We start from the raw sequence: 18,716 nt of genomic DNA, 5'->3' as shown, positions 1-18,716 counted from the left end.
CTTCAAGAGATATTTTTGGATCACTTGTATCCTCTCTCCCGTCTCTGAGAGGGAGGATGGTCACAAGATGTTATATAATGTCGAATAGTATTGGCGAAAGGATTCCGCTATATCTTTAGTATGATAAATTTTGCATCCACAGTTGTCCGTGAGAAAAGGGATAAACAAGCAAGTTTTTTGTACACGGAGAGCATTGGCTAGTATTGCGACCACTTATTGCCCTGTTAATAAAACATCCTCTTGCATTTAGCAAGGGCAAATTTAGCCCTGTCAAGACAAAGTAGTGAAAGTTTCTCACGGAGAACTCAGAGTTCTTTGCCTATTGTATTATCTAGGGAAGATTTGTGAGAAGATTCTAGGATTGCAATGCGGTTGAGGATGTCCCCTATCTCCCTCTGGCATTCCCTTTTGAGTCTAGTCCCACATTTAATAAATATACTGCATATCACCGCTTTATGAGCCTCCCAGAGTAAAAGTGGGTTGGTGTCAGAAGTAGCATTAGTCTGAAAGTAATAGGATAGTTCAGAATTGACAACTGCCAAGACAGCTGCGTCTTGGAGGAGAGATTCGTTTAGGCTCCAGTTCCAGGATTTAGGGCAGTGATAACATAATTCTATAGAAATGAATACCGGAGCATGGTCTGATAAAGTTATTGAGCCAGTGGAACAAGACTGTATTCTGTGTAACTTAAAATGTCAAAAATGGTCAATCCTCGAGTATGAGCTGTGGGGGAATGAAAAGAATGTGTAATCTCTATCCTGGGGATGTAAAGTTCGCCATATATCAAGGAGCCTATGTTGAGATAGAACTTTCAGAATTTGACCGTTGTTACCAGGCGGAGAGTGATTGTGACCGCTGCGAGAGGTGTCCAGAGTCCAGTCTGGTGTGAAATTAAAGACTCCTCCTAGGATCAAGATGCCCTCTTAAAACTTTTCTAGTTTCTCGAGGAGGTCTTATTTAGAAATGAGGCCTGATTGGTATTAGGAAGATATATGGATGCTAATGTAACTTTAGATTTACTTTAACAAATGGGAACCTACCTTCCTGGAAGCTAACTTGGTCCTTAAAATGCCATGTAACAGAGAAGGCCACCAGAATACTGACTCCTTTGGCTTTGGATGAATCAGTACAACTATGATATACTATAGGGTATCTCTTGTTACCTAACCTCGGGATCCTATCATTATGAAGATGGGTTTCCTGTATGAAGGCTATTTGTGTTTTTAATCTGTGTAGTACAGCCAGTATTGTGGAGCACTTTTCAGGGGTATTCAACCGTTTAACATTATATATAACTACATTGACTGGGCCCATCATAGGAAAATTTAAAAGGTTTTTCAAGGCACACCAATGTTTTAGGTATTCCCAGGAGCAGGGTGTTAGGGGCTTAGGAGGAGGTCAAATGGGGGAGGAACAGGGGGATAAGACTGTGTAGTAAAAACAAAAAGTTAGAAAAATATATAAACAATCAATATAAAATAAACAATAACAGTAAGCACAGATCAACTGCGTAAATTCCCTTGGAAGGGGTAGCTCAGGTGGTCCGGTCGAGGCTCCCACCACCCGGGCCGGGCCTATAATTTTATGAAAATATAAGCATTGGGTGAAAAGGCTAGTGTTAGCGGTACGAGGGAGAGTACCAACAGAAATCAGCTTCTTTAAAAAAATTTGTTTTTTAAACTATAATCATTGCAAACGAATTTCAAGGCAGTATCGACCCTGACCTTTTGTAGAAGGAGATAACCGGTCCTTTTACTCCAGGGGTACAATAAAACCCCTATAGTCTAGTCCATGATCACAGCAGAGCTTGTGAAGACCTTTGCATCTGGTCTCTGTTGGACTTCTTCTGTACTTGCTGCAATTCAGAGTTCGCCAGAGGATTTAAAGGCGTGGGAAGTGTAGGCCAATCCGGAAGATTAACTTGGGGTAATTCAAATGTTGCCAGAAAAGCAGCTAAGTCTCCCAGTTTACGAAAAGGTGGCAGACTTGCTACCTCTTTGCTCGTATAGTTGAAACGGGAAGCCCCATTGTTAAAACTCTTCCTGTGATCTGGCCTCCTGCATGATAAGTTCTTTAAGGTGGTAGGAGTGAACTTGACAAATCACATCTCTGGGTCTGTTTGGCTCTTGACTTTTTGGGCCAAGAGTTCGGTGATCTTTTGGTTCAACCGATTCTGAAAGCCCTCGAATCCTTATGTTGTTACGGCGTCTCCAGTTCTCCAGGTCATCCTGCAGGTATAAGATTTGTTGAAGCAATACAGAATGCTTGTTAAGGGTGTGGTTTTGTAAATGGGTACAGATATCTTCAGTTGTTCGTTCCACCTCCTCTATTCTGAAACCAAGATCAGATTAAAGTGTGGCTAGTTCAGAGCAGAAAGAGTTTTGAATGCGTATAAGGTACGATTCAAAATCTGCTTTGGTAGGTAGAGATCTTATAATTGCATCTCTGTCCCATCTCTGTATCTGGGGAGCCCATGGAAGTTTGTGAAGGCCTTGGGGGACATGGAGGTTCCTTGTCTCCACCCAGCTGGGAAGGAAAATTTGAAGATGAGTCTTCTTGTGTAAAGTCAGGTGGTTCTAGACCAGACATGGCGGTTTGAGCGGTGTTAAACCTGGTGTTAGGGCAACTCCCACTAGGACCAGGGGTTTTGGAACGAGCAAAAAAGTTCCCTATTTCCTGTTTTTGGGAGGATTGACTATTGGGATTTCCTTTCCAGATTTCTGGAGTTATATTGGAAGATATGGTGAGAGAAAAACTTATGTCTCTCCGTTTCTATAGTTATTTATATACCCATATGTAAAGCCCAGCAGTGGCGAAGCCTCACATCCTGTGCAATTACCTGCACATAATGATGTCTTCTAGAGAAATTCGGTAGGGCAGACTTGTATTGTAATGTCCTCTATGTGGAGTTAGAGCTTAGCTATGGGGGTATGGTCCTCTATCAGAACACAATTATTATGGAAATAAGGCAGAAGTGTTATTGAGTAATATTATCCAGGATATCAATAGGAAAGATAGGCATGAACCGTTGAAATTCGCAGGTAGTTGGTAAGCACTAAGGAGAGGACCAGCTAAGTATAGTTGAAGATTAAAATATTCGGTTCAGTTGTGTTGTAGTGCCCACTAAAGTGAGGCCAGTAATAAGAGGAGCATAGCATATACCAGGCACATCACAGAAAGAGAAATACCACTGGTACTCAGGTTAGATATGTCAGCCAGAGTCCAATATTGAGGAAGGTTTATAGTACAGACAGTATGGAAAATAAAAATAAACTGTGCAGTCACTGCCAAGCTTAGATATCAAAGTCTTTGTATAACTGAGAGGGCCTGTAACAAGTAAAAGTAGGTGAATGTGAAGTACCTTATAGTAGATAATATGGGTGCCAGGAGGAGTAGAAAAAGTCTCCAGATATATAGGATCCTAATCATTGTTCATATGTCTTTGGATGGAGTGGATGAAGTAGGATAGAGGAGCTGTTTAGGCGGAGTAGTGTTATGTGTCAATATGGCCTCTCAGTGTTTCTTACAGCCGTTAATATGTATCCCATAGAAGGTAGAAGGAATCTAATGGTGCTCTGGATAATGATCTTCAGCTGTGCTATCCTTTGCTGGATGGATGAGGCTGGATTGTAGCAGAAGCGGGAGGTAACAGACAAAGGAGAATGTTGTTGGGCTTGTGTTCAAGATAGCTGGGTCTCTAGTACGACGGGAATCCCGATAGATGCTTAAACTACCTTTACAGCTCCATTTGCTTGACATGTACACTGCAAAAATAGGCATTTGGACACCGGACACATAGGACAGGTAATGACACTGGACACACAGGACAGGGTGAGACAAATGTGTCATGGAGGGGAGAGGAGACATTCATGGGGCTGCTCGGTGCAGGAGAACACAGCAGCCAATGCCTACACAGGAGGGGGCTGTAATGATGGGACATGCTCCATGTATGAGTGTAGAGAACTGCATAGTATAGTATTGGTTCAGAATATTTTTTTCCTTGTTTTCCTTCACTAAACCTAGGTGCGTCTTATGGTCAGGTGCATCTTATAGTGTGAAAAATATGGTAATTATTATAAGACAGGGCATAAGTAGCTGGGCTCTGCCATAAGGATCATGTGCCATTGCATATTTATTTACATAACGTACTGTGGGAAGAGGGTCTACTTCTTGTAATTTTGAGGGAAACAGAACAAAATACAATTCTTTTAATCACATGCTTGGGAGATGCTTTAAGGCAATATGTATTCATATGCAATCTTACAAATAGTATGATTTTCACAGATAGCGTCCAGAACTCTGCATTCTGGAAATATATACAAATTTACTATTACAGTAAAGTTTGGGGTTTCTTGTTTTTGATAATCATTCTGCATTGTATTATTAATTTAGGAATACTGCCACAGTGAATAACCCAATTCAAAGTTTGGACTTCAGGAATAAGTTTGAGAAATTGGCCAATAGAAACTAACTAATGAGGTCGTAGATATAGAATGTATTATTTGAGAGCATATATCTTCATGTCAGTGAATGCATTTTTGTTTTGATTGTGTATTTCGTTTTGTTAAAGAATAATGTCCCTGGCACATGAGATTCATAAGAATACTCTACTTTTGAAATGAGAGGTTGGGTTCTTCCTACATTTAGGGATAGATGGCAAGAATTTTCATCACTGGGATGAGCACAGCCCCCCTCACACTCCACCATGTCATAAAGGATAAAAGATTTATTAACCTCCGTGAAATAAAAGACAAATGGTGCGTTTCCTTAAAAGTGAATTGGCTTTTAAAACCAAATGTTTTAACTCCTTGGAAGACTTTTACCTATTGGAAAGGCAATTTTTAATCAGGGTCCCTCACAATTTTGTCACAGACCAATTACTAGGGATGAGCAAGCAAAATTTTAAAATTCGATCTCACAGCGAATTGGGCCATGTTTGGTAAGCGAGAATGACCTATGAAAATTCAGCTGTCGGGATCAAATTTTTTGGAACCTGCAAGAGCAATCGGGGGAGCTGACAGCTCCCTTCCCCTGAGTGCTCTTGCAACCCTGTAGTATGTGTTCTTGGGTAGGGATTTTCTATCCAGGTACCCAAGAGTTCCGCGGCTGTGCTCATTATGAATGAATTCAGGCATAGGAATCATTCCGTGATGAGTACAGCTGCGGGACTTACACTAACAGGAAGAATACTGTGACTGCATTTATGAATTCAGCCATGAGAATCTTCCTGTGCGCAATCCCCAGGCACTAGAAATAAAATGGAGGCATGCCCTCATTTAACCTCTAGTGCCCGGGGAGGGAGGCAGAGTACCGCGGCTGCAATGCTGCCGTGGGAATCCTCCTGCAATGATTTCCTCGATCTTCCGATAGGTCAGCGATATCGGTTTGCCGAAATTTTGCACACTCATCAAAAGTTCAAGGGCATTTTCACAAGAATGTCAGAGGCATTCTCGCTCATCTCCACCCATTACCTGGAACCGCTCTCTAACCAGCAGTTCTGACCTTGGAGCCTATAATATTTGATGGTCTATTTGCATCCTTGTTTGTTCTGTGTGACTCCATAAAGATATACTAGAATAGTTTGCTAATGCATTTCACCTCTTGGCCTCTTGGTGAAAATGTGGATTCCATTGGAGATCTGTATGCTATAAGTACTCCCTCTTCAGGCTGTGACTGGTACCTACCAGTTACATGATCTTCTGCATATTTACATGATCTGCTCCAGCACATGAACCTTTTTAAAGAAGGGAGTGACAACCAACAGGATGTTGCCTGATCAAGGAGCTTGCAGACTCTATTTCCATGCTCCATTTCATATTGCCTCTCCAGTAATTGATCCAAGTTGGAACATTACCTATTGTCCTTTCCCTGTGCTAATAGCATTTCTGTCTTGTGTATTTGTGCGATATCTGCTTCTTTAGTTTTATACTCCAGCATCATCCTTACTATCCTTAATTGCTTCTTGCCCTGACCTGTTCCACCTATGGTATTACTTCACAAATTTGCACCACTCTGTAGTCCAGTTATATTTAGTTAGTTTAAAGCCCCTTCACATATGAGGGAAAAAATAAGAAGGAAAATTTTCTACTTGTCAGTTTAATTTTTGTTAACTTAGATGTATTGCAGTTAATTCAGCAAACATTACTCATTGACAGTCAAAACTTGCACCTGGGCTTGTTCAAAATCTTGGGTACTATGGCTAAGGTAACTCCTCACTCCACCTCTTCCCTCCCCCCGTGCCTTGCTGTGTCTCTGGCTTAAAAGTCTCATCTCCTCATAAAAGTTTTATCTGAGCTACTATTTTAATTAAGTTTTAGAAACTCGTATACTTTAGTTACTTCATACAATCAAAACCTTCTACATCAACACTTAACCTACTATGACACTCCTAACTAAAAAAATGGCAATATCTGTGTCACTGTTTTATATATTTATATATAGACAGCCACGAGTATATAAGTTAACTATTATTTTTGTTTTTACGTAAACATGCCTGAGAATTCAATTTGGACTTAAATAAAATGATGAAACATTTTGGGAGGACTATACAGCTTAGAAGTCCAGCACTGGAGGTCAGTATAGCGAAAATCTCCACAGCCACCATGTATTTCCCTTTGGTGCTCAGATAGGCCGGGATCATGGCAATCCACACACTGCAGAACACCAGCATGCTGAAGGTGATGTACTTGGCCTCATTAAAACTGTCCGGTAATGTCCTCACCATGAAAGCCAGAACAAAACTCACAGCTGCCAGAACCCCCATATAACCCAACACGGAGTAGAACCCGATAACTGACCCCTCATTACACTGAATGACAATCTTGTCCTGATAAGAGTGAGTGTCCATTTCCTGAAAGGGGTGAGATACAGACATCCAAATAAGACATATTATACCCTGAACAGATGAACACACTGATACTACGGAATTGGCCAGTGTGACTCCAATCCATTTCCTCCAGTAGCTGCCAGGTTTGGTGGCCCTGAAAGCAATGTAAACCATGATTGTTTTGGCCAGGAGAGAGGAGACGGCTATGGAGAAGATGACTCCAAATGTCATGACACGCAGTATACAGGTTATATCCAGGGGCTGACCAAGGAACAAGAACACACAGAGGAAGCTCAACAAGATGCAGACAAGGAGAACAAAACTCAGGTTTCTGTTATTGGCTTTGACAATGGGGGTGTTCAGATATAATATAAAAATCCCCATCGCTAAGAGAGTCACAATGCAAAATGAGACAGAGAGTGATATAAATATTATAGAGATTTCATTTGTGTAGGAGAGAAATTCCAGAAGTTTTTGAATACACCGATCCTTCTTCTGATTTGGCCATTCCTCTTCTGTGCATTTCATGCAATTCTCACTATCTGCCAAGTTTAATACAACTATATTTTTATAGCAGACACAATGATCCTTCTTCTACTTAAATTAGTAAAGAATTTATTTAGATTAATTCATCAGGAAAAACTTCCTTACATGAAATGCACTGTACATATATCTGAATCTGTCTTGGTTCTAACCTTTTATAATCACTCTACACCAACTCCAAGGCCTGGACTTTATTATGTGGAAACAGCGGACATGCTGATAATGTTTTCTGTTTGATTAAATATGTTTGACATTAGGACAAAAAGAAAAAAGACCTTTTCAGCATTGCATATAAACAACAGAAAGTCTTTTTACAATGTATTTACAGCATATTATACAGTAGTACAATAATACATTCACCAAGTGGCATTGAATACAGTGTATCCTTATTAGTTGCCCAAAATAAATAAAAGTCTTCTTGTGAACATCCAAGTATATGAATTGCAGCCTTCTTAAAAGTTAAACCTGACGTGTTTTGTTTTAGAGCTTGTCTTCCTCAGGGGTAAATATGGGCCTGCAACGCATTGGCTGAGGTATAAAAGGATAACTACATGATTTACAATGTAAACAATATGAAATATTGAAATATTAGTGAAATATTGTCACAGATAATGTTATAGGGTAACTAAGTTGAAGCGGTGCAATCATAATGCCAGTAAAAAATTAAATTAGGTGAGCAAGTATGGAGTAGTTATTAGAATGATATTACTGACATTTGCCATCATTTATAGGACTACAATAATACCCAGAACTGGTAACAGCAAAAGCTCCCGAAATAAGTAAGGTGTATGTAATAAGTAGTCTGCAATCAAAACTATGGCAGCTCCAGAGTACTGAAGTAATAAACCTCAAGGTATAATATGAAAGGAGGACTGCTTATAGGGAACAATCTTAATAATTAATATTAAAACCAAGTACCATATATTTAACAATGTATCAAGATATAAATATATAATCATTACCAAACTGTATGAGTATCATCCAAACATAATTCCCTAAATGTAAAGGAAAGAAAATTCTGAGTGGGTATTACAATAAATAAAAAAAGTACCTTAGGCCTTAGGATTGCTGTTTCTAAATCAAAGTTAGGTAGCAGCACTAGGAAGCAAGGGTAAACTTGCCTGTCTGAAAGCGCTGAGGGGAGTAGCAGAAGCTGATGTCCCACCTCTTAAACATGAGGGACTCTGTGTTCTGTATTACCTGCGCAAGTGCTGGGACTTTGGGCACCTACATGGACTTTTGGTAAATCATCCATAAAGGTCCATAAGGACATTAAAAATCCCACAGTCAGACCAATAATTTCAGGTGTTGGCTCTGTCTCCTCTGTGTACACCAAGGAAAATTGCAGAGCTTGTCACTGCCTTAAATGAGTCACAATGGGTCAAAATTGATATGATTGAAAAACAGTTGGGCAAAGTTAAGGTTGACAAATCACCAGGTCCTGATGGATTACATCCACGTGTCCTCAAAGAGCTGAGCTCAGATATTTCATTTTTTTTTCGTTATTTCAAATTTTTAGAGACTCTTAAGTCACAATGGCATGGTGCCAATGGATTGGCATAAGGCCAATGTGGTTCCTATCTTCAAAAAGCGAGCAAAGTCATTACCAGGTAACTACAGACCAGTTAGTTTAACGCCCATAGTTGGAGAGGTCCTAATGATTTTGATAAAGAACCACATAGAGGACTTTCTGCTAGTAAATAATATTATACGTGAACTATTATAGTCAACATGGCTTCAAGAAAGACAGAAGTTGTCAGACAAATTTACTGTCTTTTTATGACGAAGTAAATAAACAGATAGACAGTGGAGTAGCAGTTGATATAGTGTACTTGGACTTTGCTAAAGCATTTGACACTGTACCCCACAGACCTTTAATATGCAAGGTAGGGTCAACAGGTTTAGAAATGTCAATCTGAAAAAGGCTAGAAAACTGGCTTAAAGACCACATCCAGAGAGCTGTAATTAATGATTCATACTCTGAATGGTCTAAGGTTATTAGTGGTGTACCCCAGGGTTCAGTGTTGGGACCTTTACTGTTTACAAATGTATAAATTATATAGAGTTTGGGATTAAAAGAACCATTTCTGTGTCTGTAGATGACACCAAACTATGTAATGGAATTATGTCCATACAAGACGTCTTTAATCTACAGGCAGACCTGAATGTACTGTGTGATTGGGCAGCCAAAAGTGGAAAAAACTTTTAATACAGATAAATGTAAAATTATTAAATTGGGGGCTAAAAACATGCATGCTTCATACTATCAAGGGTTTTTTGGCACAAACAGTGTATTTGTATTGTATATAAAACAAACATGGTGAAACATAACATAAGAAAAAGGCCACTATACAATATAGTAGTCAACAGCAGTATAATTGGAGCCCTAGGGGGGCTGAATACAATAAAGAAAATTATAAAGTCAAATTGGACCACAATAGTTTCTTGTGGTCCAACATAGGCCACAGGGAGCACTAGACATGCAGCATGTCATCAGTCAAACATTTACTTGCCATACAGAATTTTTAACCATGGGGTCATGTTGCTAATAGTACCCAACGTGTTTCGCCAAATATGGCTTCCTCAGGGGTGACAACATGTATTGGTCGCTTGCACAAGATGTATCTAAATCAGTGAAAAATATCTTACTTGAGTGTTAAAGTATCAAGTACATGCTGGTGTTCAGAATGTAAACTATATGATGTGCTATATGCAACCAAATACCCTTGATCATTTAGGATTTAGAGTGATATTAAGCTATATATTTAGCTATATACAACAGATTGTTGTTTTCAATTATTAATTTGGAATATATCAGACCAATATAGATTTATATAAAATAACAGTTGTTAAAAAAGGTTTTGGCACTTACATGATCGTGTAAGGTAGTATCCTATGCTTGTCTGCTTGACTGCTGATCCAGGCAACATCCAATTGCCTCATGGAATCAGGAAGGATTTTTTTCCCCTGTTGGAGCTAATTGTACCAGTTTTTTACCTTCCTCTGGATTATCCATGGGATATGTTTATTACCCTAGTGGTTGAACTTGATGGACTTGTTGTTTTTCAACGTGACTGACTATGTAACTATGTCATTTTATTCAATTCAGTGACTACAACCTCAAGTTTTCCATGTTAAATCCCACCAACAAAATCATTTTTCTGGCCATTTACATTAACATCACGCAAGATTACTGTTAAACCACTGCACTGTTCAGAAAAGATACGGCTGGCAATTCCATTCTATGTGCCCAAAGTGCCCACCCTGAGTCTTTAGTTTACAGAATGCCTTAGTGCCAATATCATAAAGAGAAACTGCACAGAGGATGCACAATTCACCTTAAAATATGGTGTCTACTAAGAGCTTACAGCAAAAAACGCAAAAAACTTTCAAAAGAACTTACCAGAAAGGTAACAGCTCATCAGCAGTAAAAATGTATATCACATTCTGTCTAAACATTGGGGTATTCTGAAAGCACACCCCCTAGTCTACGCCTCTAACCCACAAGCACCCTCCAACCGATGATCATAGTACCATTCAAATGTGAGAACTGTAAGCAATGCAATTGGATTTATGAAAACCAAGCATTAAACAGCATTAATCCTCAGACAAGCAGGCTTACCATTGCTGCTCCTTGCTGCTGCCTAGCTTTTATTTAGAAACAGCAATTCTAATATCTAAGATACCTTTTTTATTTATTGTAATACACTGCTCAGAATTTCCTTTCCCATACAAATAGGGAATTATGTTTGGATGATACATATACAGATTGGTATCGATTATATATTTATAACTTGATACATTGGTATATATATGGTACTTGGTAGTTATATATATATATATATATATATAGTATTGATATTAATCGTTAATATTGTTCCCTATAAGTAGTGCTTCTTACACATTATACCTTCATGTTTATTACTTCACTACTCTAGAGCTGCCATATTTTGATTGCAGACTGCCTCTTACATACACCTTACTTATTTAGGGAGCTTTTGCTGTTACTATTTCTCGGTATTACGCTACTCCTATAAATCATTGCATATGTCAGTAATATCATTCTAATATCTACTCTATACTTGCACACCTAATTGAATATTTTTACTGGCATTATTCTTGTACCGCATCTATATCGAGGTTTGAAAATCGTGGCCTGGGTATATCGCATTTTCTGCAAACCCTGTAATGTTGTATTGGAAAGCGCAGTGTGGGGATGCTGGGAGGTAAAGAGGAACAAGTCTGGCCCAATTGGAATGCCCCATTCTTTTGGATTTAACCCCCTGAGCCGTAACCCTGAGTGTTACTCGGGTTAGAAAAAAGACACTCGGGGGTAGCTAAAAAAGTGAAATAGAAATGGTAAATCGAGCCTTACCTGATCCGCCGGCGTCCTCCTTGGTTCTCCATCTTCCTTCGTGTCTCCTCGCTTCCTTCTGGCCGGCATCTTTTGCATCTGATGAGTCACCGGGGGAGTTCCCGGAGAAGTCAGTGCGTGTGGCCGTTGTGTTCAGGACGTGGTGGGAAATTCAAATAAATTTGTTTTGGATTCAATACAAATAACTGTATTGAATTCAATACAAAGTAGCCAGTATCTTTTTGATTGTTGTAGTGAATATTGGAGTGTTACATTGTTACATTTCCCTGCCTATCTGCAATTACATTTGATTACTGACCTCTGCCTGACCTTTTGACCACTTCACTGCCTGCCTGACCTCTGTGTGGATTCTGTCCACGCCTCTGCTTGCCGCCTTCCAGACCTCTGCCTGACCTTTTGACCACTTATCTGCCTGCCGCCTGCCCTGACCTCTGTTTGAATTCTGACAACATTTTTGCCTGCTGCCAGCCCTGACCTCTGCCATGGCTTCTAAAAGGCGTCTCTCAATTCAAGCTGCTTATGAACAACTTGCAGACACCAGGAGCGACTTGAAATCGCTAGTGGAGTCAAGCAACAGTGATTCACCTGAAATCCTGTCATTGGACACCGAAAGTGACAGCAACGATTTGACCAAGTCATTCCGAAAAATGTTGAGGAAACCAACAGGTACACCGAGCAACAATTAGCTGCTACACCCAGCAGGTTTTCCAGAAGCAGGAAATTGGAACCTGTCACCAAAAAGGACATCTGGCTTTTTCTGGGGCTAACTATTATCCAGGAGTGATGGGGAAACCCCGGCAGAAGTGGTATTGGTCCAAGAATAGACTGACTGCTACACCTTTTTTTGGTACAGTCATGTCTGAATATCGTTTTGGCCTGATCATGAAGTACCTACATTTTTCTAATTATGACATTTTTATGAGAAAGCTCATCCTGCACCTAAGCTGAAAAAACTTCAGAGACAGCTATGTGCCACAAAGAGACATACGTATAGAGAAAAGTCCAATGGCCTACAAGGGGAGGCTCAGCTGGGTGCAATACATGGCATCCAAGAGAGCACGGTTCAGTGTGAAATAATTTATGCTGTGTGAATCAGCGACACGCTATATCTGGAACTCTGTGATATACACTGGAAAGCCCCAGATTCAGCAGCTATGGAGTGGCAACATCATCTGTCACTAACTGAGCCATTGCTCAATCAAGGCTCGTGTGTCACTACAGACAATTTTTACAGCTCACCTGAACGTTTTGATCTGAAGTTTCTGATCAAGCATAAAACTGATGTTTCTGGAGCCATTAGGGCTAACCGGGGCGAATTGCCATCCATGTACACCAAACAGAAGCTGAAGACCGAGGAAATAGTTGTCTGGCAAAGATTTGTTTGAACCACCAAACACAACAAGGGACACAGGTCGAGTTGGACGCCTTGCTACTACAGTGGTGAACCCGGAACGCCTGACTGGTCGTCACTTTATGGACCATATACCACCAAGCGCAAGAAAGGAAGCGCCAACAAGAATGTGCATGGTGTGCTGCGCTAAGCAGGATTACACCGGGAAAAAAATCAGAAAAGAAACTTGGTTTGTGTGCCCGGATCGTGATCTTGGACTCTGTGCTGTCCCTTGTTTTAAAATATATCACACCCGGAATTGTTTATTGTAAAATGTTTATTAGTTAATATGAGATAAATGATCAGATAAACGTCAACTGTTTGTGTTTTCTATGTAAAGTTTATAATTAAATTTATTATTATACAGAATTTATATAGCACCATCATATTATGCAGCGCTGTACAAAGTCTATAGTTGTGTCATTAACTGTCCCTCAATGGAGCTCACAATCTAAAGTCTCTACTATAGTCATGTGTCATTAATGTAGTCTAAGGTCAATTTAGGGGGAAGCCAATTGCCCTTATTGCATGTTTTTTTGGAGGAAACCCACACAGACATGGGGAGAACCTGCAAACTCTATGCAGATAGAGTCCTGGCTTGGATTCGAACCTAGGACCTAGCGCTGCAAAGGCCATAGGGCTAACCTCTGAGCCACCATTATTTTGGCTTGATTTTGTGTTTCAAACTTTATTATACTCATGATGTCTACTAGACCCTTGTTTGGACATCTGTTATGCCAAAGAATTACAGGCCTACAATGAAAAAAAAAATGTTCATGAAAAACAATGTACCGCATTCAGACAAACAAAATCCAGACAGAAATAAACCGGTCAGGAGGTTAATGAATGGGGCATTCCGATTGGCAGCACGAATAGACAGTAGCCAATCACAACCGTATGTCACTTGTCATTGGCTGCTGGCTATTCGTGCAGTTGGGGAAAGTTGGGTATCCATGTATCGTGGATTAGGAGGAGTTTATCTGCCTGGCGATTCCATGCTCCTCGCAGTATAAAACACAATTTATTTTGCCCGAGTTATGGTGCCTGGATCAATGTATTCCCTGTGAGCTCAACTCTGATTGTGTTTATCCCTGTGTACTTTGGTGGACGGATTATCTGTGTTTGACGGATTTTCTGTTATGATCTCTTGTTCTGAATTCTGCTTTTGTCTATTGGACTCTTGGTACTTGGCTCTGTAGGCCCCTGGTCTGCTGCCAGCCCATCCCCAGACACCAACCCTTGTGCACTAAGTCCTGGGGGCAAACCCAGTGCTGGGAGATGCAGCCTGTCTCCTGAGTCTGAGCGAGGGCTCACTGTAGGGGAAGAGTGCAGTGTAGATTGGGGCACCGGTGTCTGGGGAATACTGGTACTGACCAGGGTCTTACATTATTATTGTTTACATTGAAAATCATTTCTTTATCCCCTTACCTTAATCTATACCTTGCAAGCCCATACTTCCCCCTGAGAAAGCCAAGCTCTGGCAAAACGTTGGATTTACTTGTTAAGAAGGCTGCAACTCATATACTTGGATGTTCACCTAAGGACTTTTATTTATTGGGGGCAACTAATAAGTCCAAAATAACCCTTAGCTAAGTAACACTCTATTTAGTGCCACCTGGTGGTCATTATATTATTTTGCACTATTGTACTACTACCGTGTTTCCCCGATTTTAGGACATCCCCATTAAGTAAGCCACCCCCGATTTTTTGTGTACTGTAGTCTTCTTCATGGAAAAATAAGACATCCCCTGAAAATAGGACCCAGGGCATATTTTGGCATTTCAAAAAATATAAGAGAGTGCCTTATATTCGGGGAAACAGGGTATATATTATGTATGCTATTAATTTATAGTAAAAAGTCTTTCTGTTGTTTACATGCAATGCTGAAAAAGTGTTCTGCATAATGCAATAATGTTTCTATATATAATTTAAGTGAAGCACTCTTCCAATTTATTATTATCTGAATAAATGTGTTGTCTTTCTATGAACATGGAAACTGGCGACATTTACTACACTGTATGTTCACAATATATCTGGAAATGTCATGCCCTGTTCCTGTGATTGTCAAACTATGTGTCTATATGCATGGGCAGGACTCGGGGCAGAACTTAGGACGGCCATTTACGTCTGCAATCTTTGCAGATCCTGCCTGAGCTCAGTTTGTCTTCAACCTCTTCTACTTTGCTCTGCCTGTCCTGCCTGCTTGCACCAGATCCACCTGTTCTTGTTTGTCCATGGCCGAAAAAGCCTGGAGGTGATGGCTGGGTGTCATTTCACAGCAAAGTAGTCCAGCATGATATGTGAAGGGGGAATTAAGATGGAGAGGGGAGATTAGTTGCACTGAAACATTTTTAAGATCTATATATTCAATATACCTGTAATATTGGATATCTCCCCCTCCGCACATGGGACACAATCATAGCAGCAAGGGTGGATAGACAATCCGGGCTTCTTCCTGGTCCCTGGTTGACAACGGTCTGAGCACCGAGACTCCGGCTTCTAAAATATATTATAGGAAAACATTATCTATAGATAAAGATAAGTTTGCTTTTAAACAAATTTGAGAAATAAACAGTAAGATAGAGGTGACCAAATTCTATTGTGTCCAATTCCTGGTGCCATGTTATTCCTTCTGGGCAACTTTTTTACCAATGTAATTGCAAATATCATTGGTTCCAGTGGAAATAATGGTAACAGAAAAAATGTAATATGAAATCTATATAACAGCACATCCGCAGATGTAGAACTACATCCAGTCCTTATAGTGATTATTCCATGGATGTGTCACACACTGGAGCTGAGAATAACAGAATAAGCCGGATCTAACTGACTAATTGTTTTCATAAAAAGTTCAACCTCACTATTTTTGGCAAGATTCCGATTTTTCTAATGTAAAAAAAAACAAACATATTTGCAGCATGAAAAATAATTCACAATAGCTGACCAGTATAGAGGAATGTCAATGTTTCTCACCTCATTGCTGTGCATCTTCCACTGTATAGCACTGTCATTGATATAGAGTTGCATGTCATCTGGTTCCCATGGTATGTAATTTCCAACTGCAAATATGTTCCATGTACTATCAGATGGCTGTACCAAATTGGAGATTTTTAAATCGATGGCAAATTCCCCATTTTTATCAAAAAAAGTTTTATTATGGAAAATCATTATTGGATTCCGTATTAGTTTTACATATTTATACAACTGAAGGACAAAACAAAAACATTGGAATGTTTAGCAAAGTGATCGGTTTTTGCTTCATTTGGCAGCAGCTCTTGCAATAAACAATATGTTTGCATTTTCTACAAGAACAGATAGAATGATCAATGATTGATTTCATGATTATAAGATAGACCATTCTGTTTTGTGAAAGACAAATTCGTTTTAGAGAACAGAGTAGGTTGCTGGCTCTCTGTTATATGTAATTAGAGGGAGATAACTGTTATTATAGCAGTGAGCAGTGGAAATGTCACTGCCGCCCTCTCCAACATTGGACGTGGCTCAATATTACATTGTATCACTGTACAGCATATAGCATTTTACTCCACAGAATATTGTAATCAAAACCACATTAAAGTCCAGCAGTTTTTCTTTTTCCAGGATATCATCTGTACATTACCAACAAGAGCATTTTGTGCTGCTCAAGGAAAAAATAATATGCCACGCTTAAACTACAGTATTTACCTAGGTGAAAAAATGCTATGGATTCTGCAGACCCCGGGTCACATTAACTAATTTAAAGGGATAGTATCGACAGACTCAAAACAAACATTCTTGTATGTTGAAGAATTGGGATGCTAATGAGCTAAACCCCTAGCAAAAAATGACATTTTCACCCCATACATTCCGGTGACAGTACTTATAATATATAAGTACTAATATAATAATATGATCTTACCTCAAATTCAATAAAATTAAAATATTCACCTGTTTTTTCAGGTTTTTTGAGTCTAGCTTGATGTCCTACAAGCATAAGGAGTGACTTAGACTTAGACTGAGCCAGGAGAACAAGTGATTATATTTTTTCTTTTTACTGTGGAAAACTTTAAATTGTATGTATGGCTTTCTAACTACAGAACAGATTCACCATCTTTTTAAGAAAGATTGGCAAATCTAGATTTCTAGCAATATTTTACACAAATCAGTTGTTAATATAGACAAATAAATGAACGTGATTGCGCTTAGGAAATACACTTTTACATAATAATCGGTGAGAAAGTAAGGAGAAAAAAACAAAAAAAACAAAATTGATTATGAATATGTAAAAAAACAGGAAAACGGAATGTAAAAATCAGGATTACTTTAAGTTGAACTGTAGAGTTTACCTGATCAGCCCTAAATGCCGTGTTTAACTTGTTTGCAATATTTGTAGAATGGGCTAAAGCTTTCACTGCCAGATACATCCGTAGAGAGTTTCCTTGATTTGAAAAATCCCTCACAAGTGGCATTACATCCGCCACTGAGATATTTGGAATAATATAAGTTACGTTTTGTAATTGAAAAATATTGCCATTTTTATTTGATGGTACCTTGTAAAATGTAAAGATGAAATCTTCAATAAGGAGCTTAAATAATGGAGGCCTTAACAACAGTGTTCTATCAAGCACATCTTCATCTCTCTCAGATACTACATCTGCAATATCTAAAACCAAAGCTGAGTTAAAACGAGGGAAAAAGAGGTGTTTTTCTATATTATTGTAAACCCAGGAAGGTGGGAAAATAAGTACAGCATCTGGGTTGACTATGTAGTTTCTCATTAGATAAAGCATCACATGGTTTGTGTAGGACCCACAAAATATTAAAACATTACAATGTACATGAAATAGACAACTCCATTTTAAAACTCTATCAATATCCACGACAAGTCTTGATTCAAAAGCCACACAAATCCTTTGAATACTGAGATACTTCTTTAGAATTTGTGCCTCGTTCTCTCCAGCATCATTATCTGATAAAAATATTCCAACCCACGTCCAGCCAAAATGTTTCACTAGTTTGGCAATGGCTAAATAATTGACGTGATCATTCTGAATGGTCCTGAACACATGAGGATAAAGCCGTCTGTCAGTTAATGTGTAGTCTGTGGATCCATAACTGATCTGAAGGGAAGAAACATAATATTTTCAGATAGCAAATTCATCTGCCATAAAAGGAATCTGTAAATGCTGCATTGTTCAGGTTTTTTGTTGCTATGCCTTTAATAGTGTGGGAACACACAGAACTAGACCCTAGTATTTTCTCCTGTCCCTGCTCCGTCACAGGTGCCACCATCCTCTCATTTCTTCTTTTCTGCATTTTTCTTCCACTACCTTGATTGACCAGGCTGGGACAATGTAAATCCCTTGCAGGCACAAATCTAATTATTTAGTTCCTATACCACACCCAGGTATTCCTGGTAGCAAATGCTGATCTGGCATGCCAGTGTTCAGTTGGCTGGGAGTATATCACTGAGTTTTGCAAAATGAAAGAACTGATGACTACAAGAAGAAGAAAAAAAATGAGAAGAAAATATGTCCCAGCTTTCCAAAATCTTTTTTAGATGCATGTTGTCACACAAAACTTTCATCTTTATCCCTACCACT

The 18,716-nt window shown here is 39.3% G+C and overlaps 1 protein-coding gene across 1 annotated transcript; it reads right to left on the bottom strand.

Annotated features, from left to right (window-relative positions):
- Nucleotides 1–2,030: 2,030 nt before the first annotated feature.
- Nucleotides 2,031–16,161, bottom strand: LOC140327593 (vomeronasal type-2 receptor 26-like). The gene is made up of 4 exons (XM_072406981.1): nt 16,108–16,161; nt 15,510–15,633; nt 6,494–7,368; nt 2,031–2,228 (listed from the first exon to the last, which is right to left on the bottom strand). The coding sequence occupies exons 1-4, from the start codon at nt 16,159–16,161 to the stop codon at nt 2,031–2,033; spliced, it is 1,251 nt and encodes a 416-aa protein (XP_072263082.1).
- Nucleotides 16,162–18,716: the final 2,555 nt, after the last annotated feature.

The sequence above is a fragment of the Pyxicephalus adspersus genome, chromosome 3 (assembly GCF_032062135.1).
Source record: "Pyxicephalus adspersus chromosome 3, UCB_Pads_2.0, whole genome shotgun sequence".
NCBI classification, from domain to species: Eukaryota; Metazoa; Chordata; class Amphibia; order Anura; family Pyxicephalidae; genus Pyxicephalus; species Pyxicephalus adspersus.
Note: the sequence above shows the minus strand (reverse complement) of the source record. Positions and strands in the feature narration are given on the sequence as shown.

Bases quoted from the DNA above. Each gene is read 5' to 3' on its own strand.
- LOC140327593 (XM_072406981.1), bottom strand. From the start codon at position 16,161: ATGCAACTCTATATCAATGACAGTGCTATACAGTGGAAGATGCACAGC. The intron at 15,634-16,107 runs GTGAGAAACATT...AATATATTTTAG, and splicing joins GGAAGATGCACAGCAATGAG to AAGCCGGAGTCTCGGTGCTC. The intron at 2,229-6,493 runs GCATGTTTACGT...TTATACCTGCAG, and splicing joins AGTCCAAATTGAATTCTCAG to GATGACCTGGAGAACTGGAG.